This window comes from Pezoporus wallicus, unplaced genomic scaffold, assembly GCF_028554395.1.
Source record: "Pezoporus wallicus isolate ANWC-B61680 ecotype Strahan unplaced genomic scaffold, APGP_CSIRO_Pwel_v1 scaffold_2584, whole genome shotgun sequence".
Lineage (NCBI taxonomy): Eukaryota > Metazoa > Chordata > Aves > Psittaciformes > Psittacidae > Pezoporus > Pezoporus wallicus.
Window position 1 is genome coordinate 3,652,928 of NW_026642851.1, and position 20,243 is coordinate 3,673,170.

Sequence of the window (20,243 nt, forward strand, 5' to 3'; positions counted from 1 at the left end):
TACTATATAAACAAACCAGAAATCTTTTTTCCTTACCAATAGGATTTGTTATGGAAATGGCATATCATTTCATTCCAATACCACAAATTTGCCACTAAAGAGCATTACTGCTACTGACAGATGAACAGTAAATCAACATCCCCAGCTCTCCAGGATACAGCCTTCTTCAGGGGAATGGTGACTCTGAGTGCCCCTTCATTTCATGCTATAAATATATCCCATGAGAGAAAGCAAAACTGTTGACTGAGGAATGCCTTAACAAGTACTTCCAGCCCGACCAACTTTGTTATACCACAGTTTCATTCCTACATTATCCTTCTTTTTAGGGACAAGAGAACTGGGCAATGCTGCTTCTTTGTACACCAGCGCTACCTTCTCTGGTAAACATGGCACATCAGTTACATAGACTGTGTTGTAAAAAATCCTATCTAAATTCCCTGGAGCAATGAACAGATTTGTTTTCAACACTGAGTAAAACATTACTGATGACTGCAATATACCCATGCAAAAGACACCTTTGTATCATATTGAGTCTCATGTACCATTATGTGTTGAGAAACAGAAGTATAAAAAAGTAGATAGCACCACAGCATTCAGCAATGACTGTGACCTTTGCAAATTACTTTTGTGAAAGTTCACAAAAATTAGCAAACAAAAAAGCAAGCAGTTCTTCTTTTAAGTGATTTTTAAATGAACCTAGTGTGCTCTCCAGTGTATTTATGAAAATAACGAAGATTGAACATAGAGCTTCAGCTGCCATCTATGAAAAAAAATTCCAAAGAACTAAAGGGGATCCATATCTGCCTCAAATCACAAACTGCAAATACTAACATCTTACTTCATGTAGAAATGACAATTGCATTATTCCTCTTTGAAATTTTTTAAAAATTGGTCCTCTCAGCCTTACCATAATAAAATCTCTCATTAGAAATAAATGTGCTCTCCTGTGCATACATAAACCACATACATTCAGCTGCAAAGAAACAGATCAGTCAAAACAACTCAAACATAATTGTGTACTGGCCAAAAAGAATTCCACTGCAACTGAAATTGAATGGCTTGTACTTCAGGTCATTAGCTGAGTGTTGACCAGTACAATTTTAAATGCTAAAATATCCCCCCCCCAAAAGGAAGGGGGTATAGAAAGAACTGAGAAAAATGTTCCAAATATCTGAGATAGCAGGAACTACATTTATGTAAAACATATTAAAAAATAACGAAAAACAACCCAAGTCCTCATCTCACCTCATTAATTTTGTTGACCTTCCCTCATTTTTCTGTGGTTGTTTATGCATCATGATTTGAAAAAAGTAAATGAGCCAAAAACATTTACATCTCCCTCTAGATCTAGAGTGAAACACTGCATTAGCCTGTAACACTAGAAAACAGAAATCAAGCCTCATAATTAGCCAGTCTTTCCCAACAAAGCCATGCTTGCAGAATGGCACTTGAAACAATGAATCAGGGGGAGAAAAATAAAAAGGAGGAGAAAAAAAAAAAAAAAAAGACATGTTGTGCTGAAAGCTTTAAGAATGTGTGTACTTCCCATAAAGCTGAAATGTTTCCATGAACATACCATTTAACTCTGGATTAACCAAACATTCCAAATTCAGAGAAACCAAACTATTTTACTCATTAAAATACTCTGACAATATTACAACATAGTCTAAGTGTCATTTTGAGCAGCAAGTAAATCCTTTTTTTCTTTATTTCATTTTAACATGAACGCGAGAAGAAAGGCTAAGTTGGGAGAACCCTTTTCTTTAACAAAAAGATAAAAAAAGAAAAAGAACTGGCGAGCTTCTTTCTTCTGCCATATAGCAGATCTCTTCTTGGATTTCACACCACTGACCATACCCTGTCAGAGATCTTGAACAGTTTACATTACTTCTTTTGAAGGATTAATCTAGACCGGCCCAGAGATAAAAACCCAAACGCACAATGAATTCCTACACTGAATTCCAGCTTGTTACTGTGAACTCAACATAAGAAAAAAGGAATCCCACACATCCTGTAATATATACACTGATTTCACAGAGGATGTGAGTTAGTCAGAGGAATACGTAAAGTGACAAGACAGTTTTTTACAAAACCTCAATTTATTTCAGAGAAATTAAAAATATGGTATTTAATATATATAAATTTCTATTCCTCTATAAATATAGATGATCTTGTGATAATGAACAGAAATAAATGCATACCAAATTCAAATAATTTTGCATTTCAGGGTATGGTAGCCATAGATAATGTTTATGAACCTAAATACAGGCATTTGTAATATAAAAAAAGTTTAAAACAATACAATCAGGAAAGAAGCATTCTGCTGTTTTTCATACAGAGGACTAAATACTCAAATGCATCTGTTGAAAGTTACAGTTTCATTTTTAACCTTTTTTTTTTCCTTTGTATTAAGGAGCACAATCCCACACACCCAAGAGCATACAAGGCAGTAGATACACTGCACACACAGTATCTTATCTTTGCAGTATGCACTGTTATTACTGTACCAAAAAAAAAGTGGCGGGAGGGAAGACAGCAGAGGCTCTTTAAGGTCTCACATCCCACCAGCGTGCTTAAAACATTCTGGTTTGCTGTTTTCCCTTTGTTTTTACTACTGGCAAAAATCATCACACCCTCATAGCGTGTAATGAATTAAATGCCATTGAATTAAAATTTAGGGGAATGGCAACGGCTCCAATGCTTCCCAAATGAAGAGCCAGCGTATGGATATAATTAAATGCGGGGGCGGGGGGGGGATAAAGGGGGGGAGGGGTGAAGAGAAGAATCTGAACGTTGCATTTTATTCCGTTGAAGCTCTTTTTTCACCCAGCCCGTATTTCGTGATCCTAAGTCCGGCCAACAGCAGCCCGGCGGGGACGGGAGGCGCTGGGAGCACCCGCAGGGAGGCAGGGCAAGCACCGGGCGCGGCCCGGCTCCGCCAACCCCACTACGGCCTTGTGACCGAAAAGTGGGCTTAAAAATTAAAAACCCAACACAAAACACCACAGAAGTGGAAAGTTCGGTACATCCATGTCCCCATCCACCTCCTAAGCCATCAGGCATGCTACAGGTGCAGACGGTGTTAAACCTCAACTCTTAACGCCGGCACAGGCCAACTCTTCTCAAACTACGTGGCGCGTTTACATAAATCTCACCGAACTGTTAGAGGGCAGCTGGCGGTCAATGCCCCCCGCCCCGGGCACTACGGGGAGGCCGCCGCTGCGGGCACACCTCCGGGCAGGGCTTCTATCTTCCCTCCTTCCAAAAGTTCCTGCCCGGGTCAGCGGGGCTCGGCCCCGCCGCGGCCAGCCGAGGAAAGGTGAAGGGAAGCACCGTCCCCACGCCGGCTCCGCCGTGCGCGGGCAGGCGGGGTCCGTTCCCCCCGACACAGGGCCGGGCGGGAAGCGGCGGTCCCTCAGCACCACCTCCGCCGCCACATACCTCAGGCAGGCCGGGCCCGCGGCCTGGACCCAGTCCGCGGCAGGCGGCGCCCCCGGCTGCAGTTTCGAGCCGGTCCCTGCCGCCGCTCATGCAACTCCGAGCAAAGCCATTACAAAACCTGCCGGTGTGAGGGAAAAAAAAGGGGTGTTTTGGTTTCTCTTACCGGCAGTTCTTCTTATCCTGCATAACGAAATAAAAACCCAACGCCTTCTTTTAAATAAAAAAAGGGGGCAGACGGGGGCAAGGAAGCAAAATCCGCAAACAGGTTAAAAGTGTCCTAAATAATTAAAAAAAAAAGCGAGATTTTTGTAATTTAAATACAAATATACTTACAAAATCTTACAGAGGCTATTTACATCCCTCTCCCCCAACCTGACAGTGCGTTCACTTCCTATAGGAGACTGCCTGAGCAGAGCCGGGAGGGCAAAGCCCAGCGGCCCCAAACATGGGGCCGTCCCCAAAGTTTGCCCAGGCTGGCTAAGGAGCCGCTTCCCAGGGCAGAGCCCCGGTCCTCCAGCCGGCTTCCCGCCTGACATCCCCCCATCACGGCAAGCAGTGGTCTCAGACGGTGGTCTCGCCCTGCTTGCTGTTGGTGAGCCTTGTGTAAAACTTCCTCCAGGAGTTCAGTGTTTTCCCGGACCAGATCCAGAAGCCCGAGGTGATGCCCACGATTAAGGTCATGAGATACTTGATCATAAAGACAGTGAAGTCGGGGCTCATGGGTGGGTGGTGGCTGCTGTGGTTGTTGGGGCAGGGGATGGCATAGCTCTTGCAGCTCTGCGTGACCCAGCTCCTCTCCCACTGTTCCCTAAAAGCTTGCTCGTAAAAATAGCAGGCAATGACAATGGTGGCCGGCACCGTGTAAAGGACACTGAAGATGCCTATCCTCACCATGAGCTTCTCCAGCTTCTCTGTCTTGGTGCCGTCATGCTTCATGATGGTCCGGATCCTGAAGAGGGACACGAAGCCAGCCAGCAGGAAGGAGGTGCCAATGAACAGGTAGACGAACAAGGGGGCCAGTACGAAGCCCCGTAGGGCATCCACATTGTTGATGCCCACAAAGCAGACACCACTGAGGACATCTCCGTCCACCTGCCCCAGGGCCAGGATGGTGATGGTCTTGATGGCTGGCACAGCCCAGGCGGCCAGGTGGAAGTACTGGGAGTTGGCCTCAATGGCCTCATGGCCCCACTTCATGCCGGCAGCCAGGAACCAGGTGAGAGAGAGGATGACCCACCAGATGGAGCTGGCCATGCCGAAGAAGTAGAGCATCATGAAGAGGATGGTGCAGCCCTCCCGCTTCGTGCCCTGTGCCACAGTTCGGGAGCCGTCCTCGGCAAAGCGCTCGTTGCAGACCACTTTCTCCTCCAGAAGGAAGCCGGCGATGTAGGCCACAGCCACTGCCGTGTAGCAGCCCGAGAGGAAAATGATGGGCCGCTCAGGGTAGCTGAACCGCTTCATGTCCACCAGGTAGGTGAGGACGGTGAAGAGGGTAGAGGCGCAGCAGAGCACAGACCAGATGCCGATCCAGGTGCGGGAGAACCGCAGCTCCTCTGGCCCGAAGTACATGAGACCGTAGAGTCGGCCGGGCTCGCAGGGGGCCCCGCAATCCTTCTCCCCCAGGAAGCGGTAGTTCAGGTAGGAGGGTACCTTCAGTGCCCGCGGGCAGGAGAAGCGCCCCCGGGGCTCGCCGGGCCCCGCACCCCCGGTGCCGCCGCCGGTGCCCCCTCGGTGAGGGTTGCTGGTCCAGCTCTCGGGGCGCAGGGCGGGCGTGGGGGTTCCGCGCTCGGAGGCGTTCTGCCCCACGCAGAGCTCGCCGGCCCCGTGCACCGGGAACTTCTCGCAGCGCAGCGTGTCGGGCCACTGGAAGCCGAACTTGTTCATGAGGGCCTCGCAGCCCTGGCGGGCCCGCTCGCAGAGGGAGCGGCAGGGCGGTAGGGCCTGCTCCAGCACGGTGCACACCGGAGCGTACATGGAGCAGAGGAAGAACTTGAGCTCGGCGGAGCACTGCACCTTCACCAGCGGGTAGAACTGGTGCACCTCCAGTCCCGCGTCCTCCTGGTTGGTGTGGCCCAGCAGGTTGGGCATGATGGTCTGGTTGTAGGCGATGTCTGTGCAAAGCGGGATGGAGATTGGCTGGCAGTAGCCGTGGTCCGGGATGGAGATACCCCGCTCACCGTTGTCCTGCGGAGCCGGCGGCTGGCCCCCGGCCGGCAGCACCGCCGCCCACAGCACCAGCAGCACCGGCAGCGGCAGCCACGAGCACCGACCATCGGCCGCCCGCCGCCCTTCGCCTACTGCCCCGCCGCCGCTCGCCGCCGGCCCGCGCCGCTCGGCCATGCTCAGTCGGTGCCGCCTGCCCGGTCGGGCTCCCGCCGTCCCACCACCGCTGCCGGTGCTGCTCCTCCCGGCCCGAACTTGCGACTCATGAAGGGAGCGGCGGGCAGAGACGGGACAGCCCCGGCCGCCACTCGCGCGGCTGCGGCGCGCAGCTCTGCCCGCTTCGGCGGCAGCGCCCGCCGCGCCTCCGACTACCGCCACCGCCACCTCCGCCGCCGCCGCCGCCTGACCATTTGTGCCGGCCCCTCGAGCCCGCGCCCCTCGCTTCGCCGCGCCGCGCTCCCTCCGACCGGTTTCCAGGCGCCCCGCAGTCTGCCTTTCACCGGGAGGGAGGAGCCTTGAAACCGACGCCGAACTTTCCTGCGTAAGGGACCGTCTCCCAACGCCTCACCCGGAGGCGGGCGCAGGCGGGCGCGGGGCTGCCCCGCACCCTGCACAAAGGCGGCGGCGGCGGAGGAAGGGGAGAGATGGGGGAAGTGGGGCCCCGTGGCAGGGGGGCTGTGGTGCGGTGTCGGGGGGGGGGGCGGGCGTGCCTTTTCGGTCGGCACCGCGTCGGTCATGGCTGTCCCGGGGGGCGGGTTTGGGTTCCCCCGTGGTGACGATAGCTGAGGCCGGTGAAGTGCGCGTCCCGGCGGAGCTCACGGGTCTCCCCCGGCGGAAGAGCAGGGGGGCTCGTTGCGGTCCCGTTCGCAGTCGGGAAGGGCTGGGGCTTGGGGAGGGCGATATTTGTCCCATAGCGAAGGGCAGGGTTGGCGGGGGGCGGGGAAGTCGGGCAAGGGGGTGCAGTGGGCAGCGGGGAGCATCTTCGCGGGACGGAGGTGCAGAGGGCAGGTTTACGGCAGTAACTTTGGGCGCGGGCAGGAGCGGCAGCGGTTTGAAGGCAGAGACCGCGATGGTACCTACCACTGACACACTCAACCGGTTATGTGCGAGTGGCCCAAACTCGCCTCCAGAGACGCCTGAAGTATCTCGCTACGGAGTTACTGTGATATTTTATGTGCGACTGTCTCCTATCGCATCTACAGCAGCAGCCTCAACAGGGCTTTCAGATTCCAGTTCCTCCCTCTGCCCAGTGGGCAGCTGTTCCAGCTGAATTCAGATGAATGCTTCATGACTTGTGAATACCTCCCATCAGGTTCTTGAAACACTTGCTATATTCTGGGGAGGGGGCGAATGGGCACACAGTGACCACCAGCAGTGGCCATCTCTGTGCGTCTAAAGCCCCACTGCTCACACAGAGCGGAGGTCCTGTTGGTGCATTCCCAAAAGCATTGCTTGGAAAAATGATGGAGGCTGAATGGGGGGATTTACTGTACTTGGTGCAATTCAGTAAGAATAATAAAACCGTGCTCCTGGAGAGCAGGAGGAGGAGAATCCCACCACATTCTCCAAACGTGCAGTAACCAAGCCACTACGACGTGCACCTGAATGTTCTCACATCTGTCTGAAACTTCTCTGGCTAGCTGCAGCATGCTCCCAGCCTTTCCATGTTATTCCCTAATGAGCTGCAAAATCCATTAGCAGTACAACAAGCCCAGCATTTCTTTCTGTCTGTCATAGGTGGCAAGGGTTAATAAAAGACATCCGTATTTCTTGGATAGCTACAGATAAAATTTGGACCTTGCTATTTAGGCCACTTTCTTCCTCCCAGCAGTGCTGTCCCACATTCAAACTAATTAATAGCAAGATCTATGCTGTGTAACGATGGCAGGAGCAGGATCATGTTTAGAAATGGTACAATCTTAAATATGCCAATTGCTGATGTCCTTGTTTACTGAGGCTTATAGAGTTCTGTGAAGAACTCTCTTCTCAGAGGTCTGCAGTTCAAAATGATATACACAAATTATAATCTTTTCCCATCTTTTGCGGGAAAAAAAAAAGTGATTCCTTGCATATTGTGTTTACAGTTTTAAGTTACAGATTTTCTTCTTCAGATCTACTTCAGTAATTAAAATTACTAGCTCCTTTCTAGCACAAAACCTAATTTATATTCAGCCCTAAATTACAGTATTGTTTTCCTATTCATCCTAAAACAATTGAACACTGGATCTTTAGATAGGAACAAGTATTACACATGCTGTTTGTCATAGAAGATGAGAGTGAATTTCTAACTAGTCTCAGGAAGCATCCATGGCTTTCTGCCTGTGGTCTTCAGACCTGAGGATGCATCACACAACCCAGGAAAGGTAATTAAGACACCTAAGTCCATCATCAGTTGGCTGAAATTGAGTCTTTGGGGTCTGCATTTGAAGTATTTAGAAATACTTCCAAAACTGGGAAATACTGCAAAGTCACTGTTCTAAGCTGCTGTGTGCAAAAAGCCAGAAGATTGTTCTAGGAGAAAGATCAGTGTATACAGGACAAGGTTTGCATATGTCAATAAAAGCTATTTTCAGACCAACTGGTATAGAAGGAAAAGCAGACAGCTCTCTGGGCTATTTCTTTTGTTCTGAAGCAGTAACTACTAAAGCTAAATGCAACTTGAGAATAACTACTTAGAGTTTAGATAAGGATGTATCAGTGAAACCAGCTCAGACAGAAAAAAGTGGAAATGGGAATGGGAATGAAGGGAGTGTTTTTGGGGAAAGAATGAGGGCTGAGAGCTGGTCAGTTCAGGAAAGTTCCTAGGACTCACTGTTTTTAACTGTTTAATGATTTTTCACATAACAGAAGAAAATCCTTTGTGGAAAGAATCTTCCCAGAAGTACTTGTCCTACATTTCAAGCACCCCAAACCACAAAACTCATCATTAGAAGCATAATGCTCTGTGGTCCACAACACCAGATCAGTTAAAACTCTGCCTGAGCAAGAAATGCAAGATGTGTTGATGTCCATCAGCTACTACAGCATTGAAACCACCTGCCATCAAACCACCATCATCCTCTGGTCTTACTTTGCAGTTCCAGGACTGTAATGCATTTCACCCTGTGCACGCTGCCTTCCTGGTAGCTTTGCTGCAGAAAATGACTACACAGCACCAGCACGAACTCCCAGAGACCCTGTTCACAGACCAAAATACTGTGCTGTTGTAAGGGAGTGTTTCTCGTAAAACAGAACATTCTCACTCTCTCCTTTCAGACCTGATCCTTAAGGGAAACTACAGAACTTGTCCCACAGAAGCAAGGATGGGAACTAGATCTCCTAACTCCACCCAACACCCCAAACCTGGGACACAACAGAGATGCTGATCTGATAGTACATTATCATTTCCTATTGCTTCCACCCCCCCCCCCCCCCTCCCCCCCCGCTTATCTCTCTACAGATCAACAGTCTGTAAGGTAATTGTCTCACCTTTTTGCTTAGCTAGTAAATGCCCCCCTTTCTCCCATCCTTAGCATTATTAACATCATTAGTATCCTCTCTGTTGTAAAGCTACAATCTTCTTCCTTTCTGAGGTGTCTTAATAAGTATATTAGTAAACGTTAAGCAGCTGTTCTTAGCTGAAATCTGCCATTTCTAACCCAAATAAAAGTTTATATGACCAAAAGTTTGTCTCATTTTTCCACCTATATATCTTGGTCTAATAAAAAATAATACTTCCCAGGGTAACCCCAGTACTGCATGTCATATCCACAAGAGATTACCACTGCCTTGTTCTTTTAATGAATCCTTAGATATCTGCTACAGGTGACTTGGAGAGAGGAGACTGGACTGGATGCCACCTTTGCTTGGGTCAGTACAACAGTAATCATGTTCTTACAGTCTGTTCTTTAAAATACAGGCACTCTTCCTTGCCAGGGAAATACAATTTTGCATTCTAAAAGAAACCAAAATTTGAGCATTAAAATAGTACCCTAAAAGGAATTTCAGTTCTACTTCAAAACTATGTGCTCATATTACTTGTTACAATAGCCACTCTGGCAGGTGGAAGAGTTTTGTCCTCGTGTGTTATATCCCAGTAGCATCCTTACTCTGCTGTTGGTTGGGTGCTGTTTTGTACTGATTTTACTTGTTATAGGAAATGGGGGACACAAATCTTCAGCCAAAAAAGATTTGCAGCTCTCTAAATCTTTAATTTTGGAAAGAAACAAAGCAGAAAGTAGTTACAGTATTTTCTTATTTTCCTATAAGTGACTGGCAGAAATAGGTTAGAATGAATGCTTCCTTTCCACAACACTTAGAGAAAACTTGTTTCTCTAGAAGGGCTCCTATACACTACAAACTATATTTGTAACAGGGCTAGTGACCACCCAGACGAATAAAATCTGAACACAGATAATAACATAAATGTATGTTTGTCCATCAAATTAAAGCAAAAGTTATGCTCAGATAATGAGCTTTTTAGTTGAGTCAAGATTTCATTACTTAAATGTCAAATAAGGATATAAAAGTAAGATCATAACACAGTGGGACAAGTTAAAAGTTGATTTTTTCTCATGTTGAGCATGAGTCTTGGCTGATAGTTAATATTTGGGGGGGGCAGGGACATTAGTTCTGTATGGAAAGAAAGGATTTTTGGTAGCTCAGTAGAGGGAGGGATTCAGATATGTATATTGAACCTGTGGTGGTCAGCAGTGTATATACTAAATTCATGAAGTCTGTTGGAGTGATCTAGAGGATTCCAGATGAGACAGTACAGGTCCACAGCTCAGGTGGGCTGGCTCTCACTGCTGGCAGTACACATCAACAAGTGATGCTTGTTGAAAAATCAGTACAAAGAGTGTAAATGCAGTGAAATGAAGAAGAGGTGATTACAGTGTTGTATACCTTAAATTTTAAGATGAAATAAGGTACCCCCTTAAACTGCCAAATTAAAGCTACACACAGGTCTACAGACCAAAATTCTGGAAAGAAGGTGTCTGGACAAGACTCCTGAGCAGCTTTTACAGTTGCACAGTATTATATTTTTCACTTTGCAACATGCCAATGACACAGCCATCTGCCCCAGGGCCATGGGCCATAGCATCTCATGGATTTAGTCCTGCCATAAGAAAAAAATCCTTAAAATTTAAAAGCCTATCTTGGACATTGACTGTTTCTTGGAACACCAAGAAGACTCTTGGAAGTATGTCTACGCTGGCAAAAATAACAAACACATGCAGTGCCTGGCAAAGAAAATCAGTAGGAGCTGACCATGAACCTTAGGCAATGGTGCAGTCAACAGCCAGAGTATTTTCTGCAGTGAAGGATCTCAAGGCTGTATAGCCAAGTGCTCAGAAAGTCACTGCAGAATCATAGAATCCTAGAATGGTTTGGGTTGGAAGAGAGCTTAAAGATCACCGGGGTCCAACTTCCCTGCCATGGGCAGGGACACCTTCCGCTAGACCAGGTTTCTCAAAGCCCCATCCAACCTGTCCTTGAACTGCCAGAGATGGGGCAGCCACAGCTTCTCTGGGCAACCTGTTCCAGTGTCTCACCACCCTCATAGCGAAGAATTGCTTCCTAATGTCTAACCTAAATCTCCCCTCTTTCAGTTTAAAGCCATTCCCCCTTATCCTGTCACTACACGCCCTTGTAAGAAGTCTCTCTCCAGATTTCCTGGAGGCCCCCTTTAGGCCCTGGAAGCTGCCCTAAGGTCTCCCTGGAGCCTTTGTTTCTCCAGGCTGAACAGCCCCAGCTCCCTCAGCCTGTCTTCAGAGGAGAGGTTCTCCAGCCTCTGATCATCTTCGTGGCCCTTCTCTGGACCTGCTCCAACAGATCCATATCTTTCTGATACTGGTGCCCCAGAGCTGAATGCAGTACTCCAGGTGGAATCTAGGTGCAGAGGCAGTGGTTACTAACAGGCATTTGACAAGATACCAAGTAATTCTCTTGCTATTGTGTGGCCCAGGTCATCTTACCCTCAAATTTATCCCAGATGCCTTTATAAGTGCCTTTCATTAATTGGCTGTATTAGACTGTGATTGTCAGTTTAGGTAAAAATTGTACTTTTATTTGTATTTTGGGGTTGCGGGAATAAGAGAAATAGAATGGAAATGTAGCTGTAGCCACTGAAGTCAGTGGTAATTTACTCCTGCTGTGTGATACCTATTGTAACACAAACTCCTACCACATAGCGTGGGCTAGGAATAAAGGGCAAGCTATGACTAACACTCATGTAAGTTAGCCCCCCAGTACAGTGATTTTATATGCTTAAAAGAGCCACAAGGAAAAATGGTATGTGCAAAGCAGACTACAAAGAGTCTCTTCCTCCTAATACCCAGAGCATTTTTGCCTTAATGCTGTTTATTCAAGATAGATTGAGTATGTGGAGATTTGATTTGGTTTTCTTTTCTATTCAGAAGAAATGTAGATGATCCCTTGCAAATTAAAGTCGTATGTTGTTTGCCTTCCCTGACATGTTCTGCGCTGGGGTGAGAGGCGCAGGGGCTGCAGCCTGGCTGCTGCTGCCAGAAGTTTTCCGGAGAACAAGAAGTCACAACTCTTAAAAGGGCAATTGCAGATCACAGCTCATTTTGTTCAGAGAGAATGCGAACATTTTTACTCTCTTTTTATTTCCCTTTCTTGAGTGAGTTCTTCTACAGTTACATACAGGGCCTGAAAACACAGACTCTCTCTTGTTCTTCAAACACAGAAAGGCTGATTTAAGGGCCTAAGCCGGCAATCCTTACTCCCGGGAGTAGACCTGCTGATTTCAGGGGTGCAAGGGAAGCAAGTGGAGGCTGTGATGCAAAGAGAAATTACATGATGAGCTCTTACTTCTGGTCTCACACTGTATTTGCTGTGCTTTGAGTACATTCCTTTGAAAGAAATTACTTCCCATTTCTACTGATGTAAATGAGATTCAGATCGTATTTTCTGCATTAGTATTTCAAGATACACAAATTGAAAAGGTATGTGTATGAGGTTGGGGAATGGAGTGGAGGAAAGTTTTTTTTCTGTGCTCCATTAATATTACTGAGAGAGTGAGCAGGATGAGATCAGATCAGAGAAGGGAGTAATTCGCAGCCTGTAACTACCATTCTCCATGGAATGTGACTTTGTATGTGTTAAAGGACAATCTCAACTCTCACTTTACAAAAAATAAAAACCTTTTGGGCTTTTGCTTTACTTCAGAAAGATAGCTTTAAATACTTAACCAGTGTAAACAGAGGCAAACTGCCTAGCAAGACTTAGGAATGCACCACCAGGATCTGCTTGTAAGCACTTCTCCCCTAAATACATTCTTCTTCGTATAGGAGGGGTCAGCTGTATTTTGAAGTAAATTCTTTTCAGAAACTTTGGGCTGGTTGTGTGAAAGCAATTATCTTAAGGGTAGACAGGATGAGTGTTCTAGACCTTCCTTCAATTCCGTAGCTGAGTTTTCTAGTTAGCATTTCCCCTACACTCTGAGCCTGGCTGCACAGTGACTGCTCAACACTGCGGCACCTCTAGCAGTATTTCAGGTCTCTCATGTGGGCCCCAGATAAACCATCCAGAGCCTGATCCCACAGTCTTCAAGGAGGACTAAAAGAAGTATTTCAGGAAAATTTCAAAGTCCACCATAGTGAAATTACCTTAAGGATGATGAACTTTCACTCCCTGTTGGCACAGGTGGTCATTCTGTACCGCATAACACAATCACAATGTACAGCCCAACTGCAAAGTGTTCAAGCCTCTCCCCTCCGTTACCTCTGTCAGAACATCAAGCTATTGCACATTGGAATCTTTGCTTCTGGATTTCATGATGTCTTTGTTTTCCATAGTGACTAACAAGATTGTGTAATTTTTAGTGGATTTGGATTTATCTGTGGAAAGCCACACATTTATCATCTGCAGGGATGGTTATTGTAGTTCTGTGTACTTCCATATGGTATTGCTGACATTAAGGAAACTATTGCTGAGTTCCCAGCACTGGAGAGCAGCAGGACAAGCCATGTCATCTCGGTGCCCAGGTCCTCTCTTTCCTTCAGCCAGCCACATGCCGAATATGGAGTCTGTCAAGGTTTTCGCACAAGGTTTCACACTGTACTGATCCAAGTAATGCCAGGGATGGCTGGTCTCAGCAGCCATAGCTGCAATTACAACAGCATACCACTGCAGCAACACCCTCAGCCTCAAGTCTGCTCAGCAAGAAGCAGTCCATATGCAGGAGGCACAGCTAGCTGTCTAAATCTGTAACATCCAGGAGATTCTTCCATGCTTATGTGCTTCTGTATTTTCAGAGGAAAACACCTCTTTTCCCCACTTTCACTCTCAGTGGTAGTCAGACCATTGGAAGCAAGGTCTAGTCACATCCTTGGAAAGCAAGGGAAATTCCATCCTTGTGTACTCTACCGGGTTAGTAAGAGAAATGAAGTCTTCTTGTTTACTCTTCAGTTTTGAAAGGTCACTAATTCATGAGAAAGATTATGCATCTAAAAATGAACACTGAATAGAAAGCAACAGAATGGGATGGGAAAGGAAAGTCTACTTTCTGGCTCTTATGTGTTGTTATCAATTAATGTTGAAATAATTGTTAAAATTCAGGAAGAACTTTGCTGATGTGATTCTGTCAAGCATTGTCTGTTGCTCTGCCATTTATAGCTAGAAAGATGGTCAAAGTTGGTATTTCTGCAAAGCCATTGTTTTTTTAGATTCCTATTAATATAGTTCTTTACAATTGTATAGCTTCTTTGAATACATCATGACTTTCTAAAATTTGAGACTCTGATTTAAATATTTGCTTAAAAGTCTGCAACACAGCACACTGTGCCTACACATATATCCTCTCAAGTATGTATCTGATGGCCGTTAAGAGCTGGAGTCCTCCTTTTGGCAGAGAAGGGCTAGCAGCAGCTTATCCTAAGTTTTGTCTACACCACTGCCACAGCAAGCAAAAGGGTTTATTGAACTGCTTTGGGAGGCACTTTTCCCTCTTTCTTGCAAATGATGCATTTGTGGCTTCTAGGTTGCATGATACAAAGACTTCATAGTTGCAGCTGATCTGTAGTAGAAGTTGGGCTGCCATGAAACCACAGCCTTGAACCCACATCTCTCGAATATGCCAGGCAGCACTGTTTGAGCCATTAAAAAACTGTGACAGAACTGTGTTCCCACATAATGTGTTAAATAGCAGCATACTTAAAGATGCTTCAAATCATAGCAAGCCTAATTCTGAGCCAGCATAGCGCTCATAGTGCCAAGGACAGAATATATAGTTTTACCATGTCTACTATGCTACTTCTCTTACTTTTTTTCCCCACCTTTCTTTCAAAAAGCACAGCACTAAGTATATGGGGCATAAAGGCTTGTCTTATTTGAGAAAAAAGTGCCAATGTTAAACTAACTCCCTGCATAGACACTCTTATTTCAGTTTAAAAGTGCCTTTCATGGAATTAGCAAGTTGATTCCTTGCTGACATAAGCTTAATCAATACAAGGCACTCAGCTTGATATAAATTTATCTCCATGATGCGGTTGCACCAATTTCTCTACATGTCTTTGAAAAACCATTTAGTTAAATCAGTTGTTTCTTCAAATTGACAAGTCCATTCTCATTGAAGATTTGCAGTATAACAATGTGGCCAGCTGAAAAATGAATCACTTCAATAAAACGTTAAGAACTCCCTGCCTTTGTATGGTGCCACCCATTAGAGCTCTGATAGCTGAAAATATCAATAAACTTAGAGCAGCTTCCCATCTGTGTTCTTAATCCCCATTTTCTAAATGCAGGAACTTAAATGTGGAGAAATGAAGTGTGTTTCCAAGGTCAAAGAAAGAGTGTGTGGTAATGCTGGATAGAAAACGTAGAGATATGATTACAGAAACAGACTTTGAATACTCCCAGTCCCAGCATCTTTCAGGGGCCTTATGTGTAAAAATTGTGGGTGCCTGTGCTTTCTGGTAATCAGCCCTTTAAAATCAGGTTGCCACAGTTGGACAGATGTATCCCAGAATAACTAGTCTATAATATCTCATTTGAGTTTTGTAAATATAGGACAGACTTTTTCTTCCTGAATGAAGATCTGCCCTTGTAATAATATCACCACCTTAGTAAATATTTATTTCTAGTGGTATCCTCCTTTGGCTAAATACAGACATTCTAATCTCAAATTCTGAGGCAAAAAGGATATTCTAACACTTGTTATGGCTACACCAAGTATATTTTTTCTAGGGATAAACATTTTAAATATTGCTCTGTGAGCAGAGCTTTTTGAAGAGAACCACAATGACAGTACTGATGCAGTGCTGTCATCCAGTTCTGGAAAATGGTTATGATCCAACCAACCACTCTGTCTACTCTGTATTAAAGCAGGCTTATTAGTCTGAAGCCCTGTAAGTGGTAGGTCTAGTCACAACCAAAACCATACATTAGCTCTGTTGGAGAAGATACGACAATGTCAGGTCTGCTGAGCTTGAACTGGTCTCTTCAGATCAGGCTGAGTTTCGGATGGAGTGAGTAATGCTATGGTATGTATGACTGATTGAGGGGTAACTGCATGTAAAATAGACCACAGCTGGTGTTTTCACCATGGAGTGCTTGCTCACTCTGTTGTTGAAAAAAGTTACCGAAACTTGAAACACAGTGAAGACATTTTTAAAGCCTGAAAAGCCCCTTCCATCCTTGGCCATATATCTCATCTTTATACCTTGAATTCTATTATCTGGAATTCAGTTACACCAATAATTTGACAAAAGCATGGATACTTACAAAATGTTAAGCTACAAAGAACTTAGCTGTGCAGTACAAATGCTGTCTACCATTTAGACAATTAAAAAGGAAAGCTTGACGCAGAAGCACTTTAAAAATATTAGCAGACCTATCAAAAGTCTTTCTCTGCCCCTATTTCGAGAGCACCTGGGCACTCAGCACCTCAAAATCTCTAATGTGTTTGTTCTGAAAGATAAAAGTACTGTTCTGTCTTCGTTTTGGAGAGGGAAATCTAAGGCAGAAAGAGATTAAAATGACCTGTTCAAAGTCAGGTAGAAAGTCTGTGATAGAAAAGGGAATTTAACCTAAAGTTGACACACACATTTCTTTTTCCTGAGGCCTGTTTCTGCTCCCTGGAAAGCTTTTGGAGGGCTGTGAATTGTTTTAAGCCCCCTGAGGGCGACGGTCCCACACTTCCTCCCACTCGCAGCCATTTCTCCCAGCCCTGCTGTGTGGAGCAGCACAACGGGGCAGCACCGGGGGCAGTGGAGCGAAAGGAACCTGTGGGCTGCCCCAGCTGAAAGTTTACCCGCAAAGCCCACGGTGCTTCCAGCTGCATCAGGTCCCGTCTCCAGCTCTTGTCATGGCTGCAGGGGTACTAGTGCTGGCAGAGGGGAAAGGGAAGGAGGGAGCTGAAGGATGGGAGAGGAGGGAATGGCTCCTGTCTGCAACAGCCCCGGCTTTGATGGGCATCAAGAAATCAAGAAGCTGCAGCTTGGACTGCACCTTCACAAAGCAAATTTAATCATTAGTTATTCTAGGTTGAAATAAAAAAATCTAGACATAACTGGACCAATCACTAAGGTGGAAAATATGGGGAGAAATCCCTCTGGTTTTGTTGCTTCCAGTACTGCAAAGGGATGCAGCAGGTTGAGGGACCTAGGAGTAGAAAAGTCCTTGACAAACCTAGATGCTGACTCAATCCCCTGAAAAGAGGGGCAAAAGGACCTGAAGCCATCATTTATCACTGCTCTCCTGCTATGCATGGCAAGACTCTTTACAATGGATTTATTTAAAGTCATAGCATTAGTGTGGCTAGGCTACCACCCTAAACTCTATTCTCTCACAGCAGCACACAAGCTTCTTACTATCTGTTCTCTTATCTTAAAAGCAATCAAGATGACAGATGAATCTTCTGACTAAGCATATTTATATTTATATGTTTACTTAACTTGTTTCTTCTCCAGTTTCCTCTCCCTGCCTCTCTTTTATGCTTTAACTAATAAATGTCTCCCTCAGCTTGCCATTGTCAATAGCAATTTACACAGCACACACATTATCAGTTAATAGGAAGGGAAACCCCAAGGACAGTGGTGCATAGCAGTCTTGTCATCTCTACCAATGTGAGTTGCAGACCACTGGTTTTGAAGGGGCCATACTTCCCTGTTCCTTTGAGGTGATAGCTGCCTGCCACTGAAAAACTCTGGACTGGGCATGCGGGCTGAACAGCCAGATCACTGTGATACAGCTACTGTGAGTTGACCTCCCAGTGCCACTTACCCACGCTATAGAGCAGGTCTCTTCATGGGAGAAGCAGCAGCCCTTGGTAAAGATTAAATGGTGCAAGAGGAGGCACAAACTCTGTCCCATTTATGTTGTGGATAGGAGGTAAATAGTCCAACAAGCCTAACCAATGAAGTTGAGAGCATGCCACTGACAGATGAGTATTTGCCACACTGTGCAGCAAATCCTCCAGTAATAAATAAAAAAAGGGCTCAATAAACTAAATTTGACCAGAGGCAGATGGTCAGGATGATGATCTGATCACCAACATGAAAACTCAACCATAGGCTGAGATCGTCATCCTCAGAATTCGAATCCAAACTCCATTGTAAAATATATGAAGTAACTCTTGGGAAAGAAACTTTGACGTAAAATTGCTTGATTAAAACCAAGGTTGAAAAACTCCAATATTTTAACTTTGCCAGTTAGTGTTGGGTGGTTATTTATCTCAAGCCAGTCAGAGAAGATTTGGCTGGGATTTGAAGCCCTTAGTGTGTACCCAAATATTTCACCTCTTCCTTTGGCCTGTGTATAGGAAGTGGTACTTTGGCTGCCACTGACAGTACAGGAAAATGAGTTTTCCTTCAGCATACAGTTTGATTTTAAAAGGATCATCTCCCACTTTTTTCCATTTTTCTTGAGCTCAGTCAAAGAGAATCACATGATTTTTTAGAAACAAGAAGACAAAACGTGGGGAGGGTTATTTACTACAGAGCTTGTAATAACAGACTTCTGGCTGAGGTAATGGACATGACACCTAAAATCAGCAGAAATAATACATTGCAGAAGTAGCCACCAGCCTAATCAACAAATTCTGTCTGCATCACATAGGCAATATTTCACTACTCTTGTCTTTAAAAATTCCCTCTCTCTCTCTCCCCCACTTAAAGCAGTAAAGAACCAAGGAACTCATAATCTCATACTTATGCTAACAGCTTTTGACCCAAGGAACATAATCTGCCTTTATACTTCATCAAGATAAATTCCAGACATAATTAGTTTTCCCAGACCCAAGTCTTGGCCTGTATTTCTCACAAGTGGATAATCACCCAATAAAAATAAATAAGAATGTCACTCTTCCAAATTCATATCTGACATTGCTCGTATCTGACATTGTTCAGAGACCCCCTTGCATTCTCAGGAGACAGCCCTGTCTTTCTCTCTGCTGCTCCCTGACCAGTTCTATACAGCCTACGCAGCATCTGCCTCTGAAGTCTTCATGCATAGCTTTCTCATGTTGCTGTAGACTAATGACAAAGAAACTGGGTGCGTATTTTAGGACATTCCCCTTTTGTAACCAGAATTCTATCCTATCCTATAGCAAGAGAGTCTTTATAATATAGACTGGCAGTGCTACATGATTACAGTTTATTTCCATGCCATGCTGAAATGGAAACGGAATGATAGATGTGGAGTTGAAGGTCAGAGACTTCAAAGAGTGAAGAAACGTCTCCTGCAGGTGTTTGCTTTATAATTGCCCAAGATAGAGCTTCTTTACTGAGGTTTGTTGTCATTATAAAGTTACCAAGAAAAACAGTTACCTTTTTTTTTGTCCTGCCATCTATCTACTGTCAGTGGATGCCCACAGCCATAGCCAGGAGTATGCCCCCACTTCTGGCCTCTGATCTGAACTGCTTTTACTCCCGCCATGGGGAGCTGCTGGGCAGGCAAAGCAGTGGGGAGCAGGCAGCACCCCAGGTGATAAAATGTCCTGTTTCCATTCTGTTCTATGGAAAATTTTAAAAGCTTTGATGTCTGAAGGCATATGCACTCCAGCAGAGAAAACTTCACATCTCATCCTCTCCCTAGCCAAGAGTAGATCTTTCCTATTATCTCATAAGCTGCCTGACAACACAACATATATAAAAATTGGAGCTATCGCCATACAGATCATGAACCAGCTTTCCTGACTGTTGTTATTAAGGCAATACCTAAGTGAGATAAAAATTGGTAGTTTAATAGCTCTCTTTAGAAGGATACTTGGTATACCTAAAATAAGGCTCAATGCAATTAATTTGACTAAACAATTCAGAAGAAATTATCATATTAATGTGAAAAGGAAATGGAGGCATTACCACATGAATACCCTAATTGCCTAAATTCTAAAACACAAAAGGGTATCAGGGAGCTGGCAGGCACCAGAATCCATCATTTCCACTATCATAGGGTTTTGCAATAGAAAGTAGAATTAAGTAAACACATTCTTTGCTATTTAATTAAAGGCATGTACAGTTTTACAGATAATAGTCATGATAGTGAAACAGAAAGCATGGCTCTCTTCACATGCTCATAGCCAAGAAACTGCAATCATTTCCTCCAGAGAATAAATACATTGTGGTACTTGATCCCCTTGGTACTGAGTAGGTAGAATATGCTCTCTGGCAGGTCCACACTTCAAATTCATCCAG

The 20,243-nt window shown here is 45.2% G+C and overlaps 1 protein-coding gene across 1 annotated transcript; it reads right to left on the reverse strand.

Moving 5' to 3' along the window:
• Positions 1-3,728: 3,728 nt before the first annotated feature.
• On the reverse strand, positions 3,729-6,065 carry FZD1 (frizzled class receptor 1). The gene has a single exon (XM_057432677.1). It carries the CDS (start codon positions 5,779-5,781, stop codon positions 4,003-4,005), a length of 1,779 nt encoding a protein of 592 aa, XP_057288660.1. The 5' UTR covers positions 5,782-6,065; the 3' UTR covers positions 3,729-4,002.
• Positions 6,066-20,243: the final 14,178 nt, after the last annotated feature.

Excerpts from the sequence above, each read along its gene's own strand:
- FZD1 (XM_057432677.1), bottom strand. The coding sequence starts at position 5,781 with ATGGCCGAGCGGCGCGGGCCGGCGGCGAGCGGCGGCGGGGCAGTAGGC.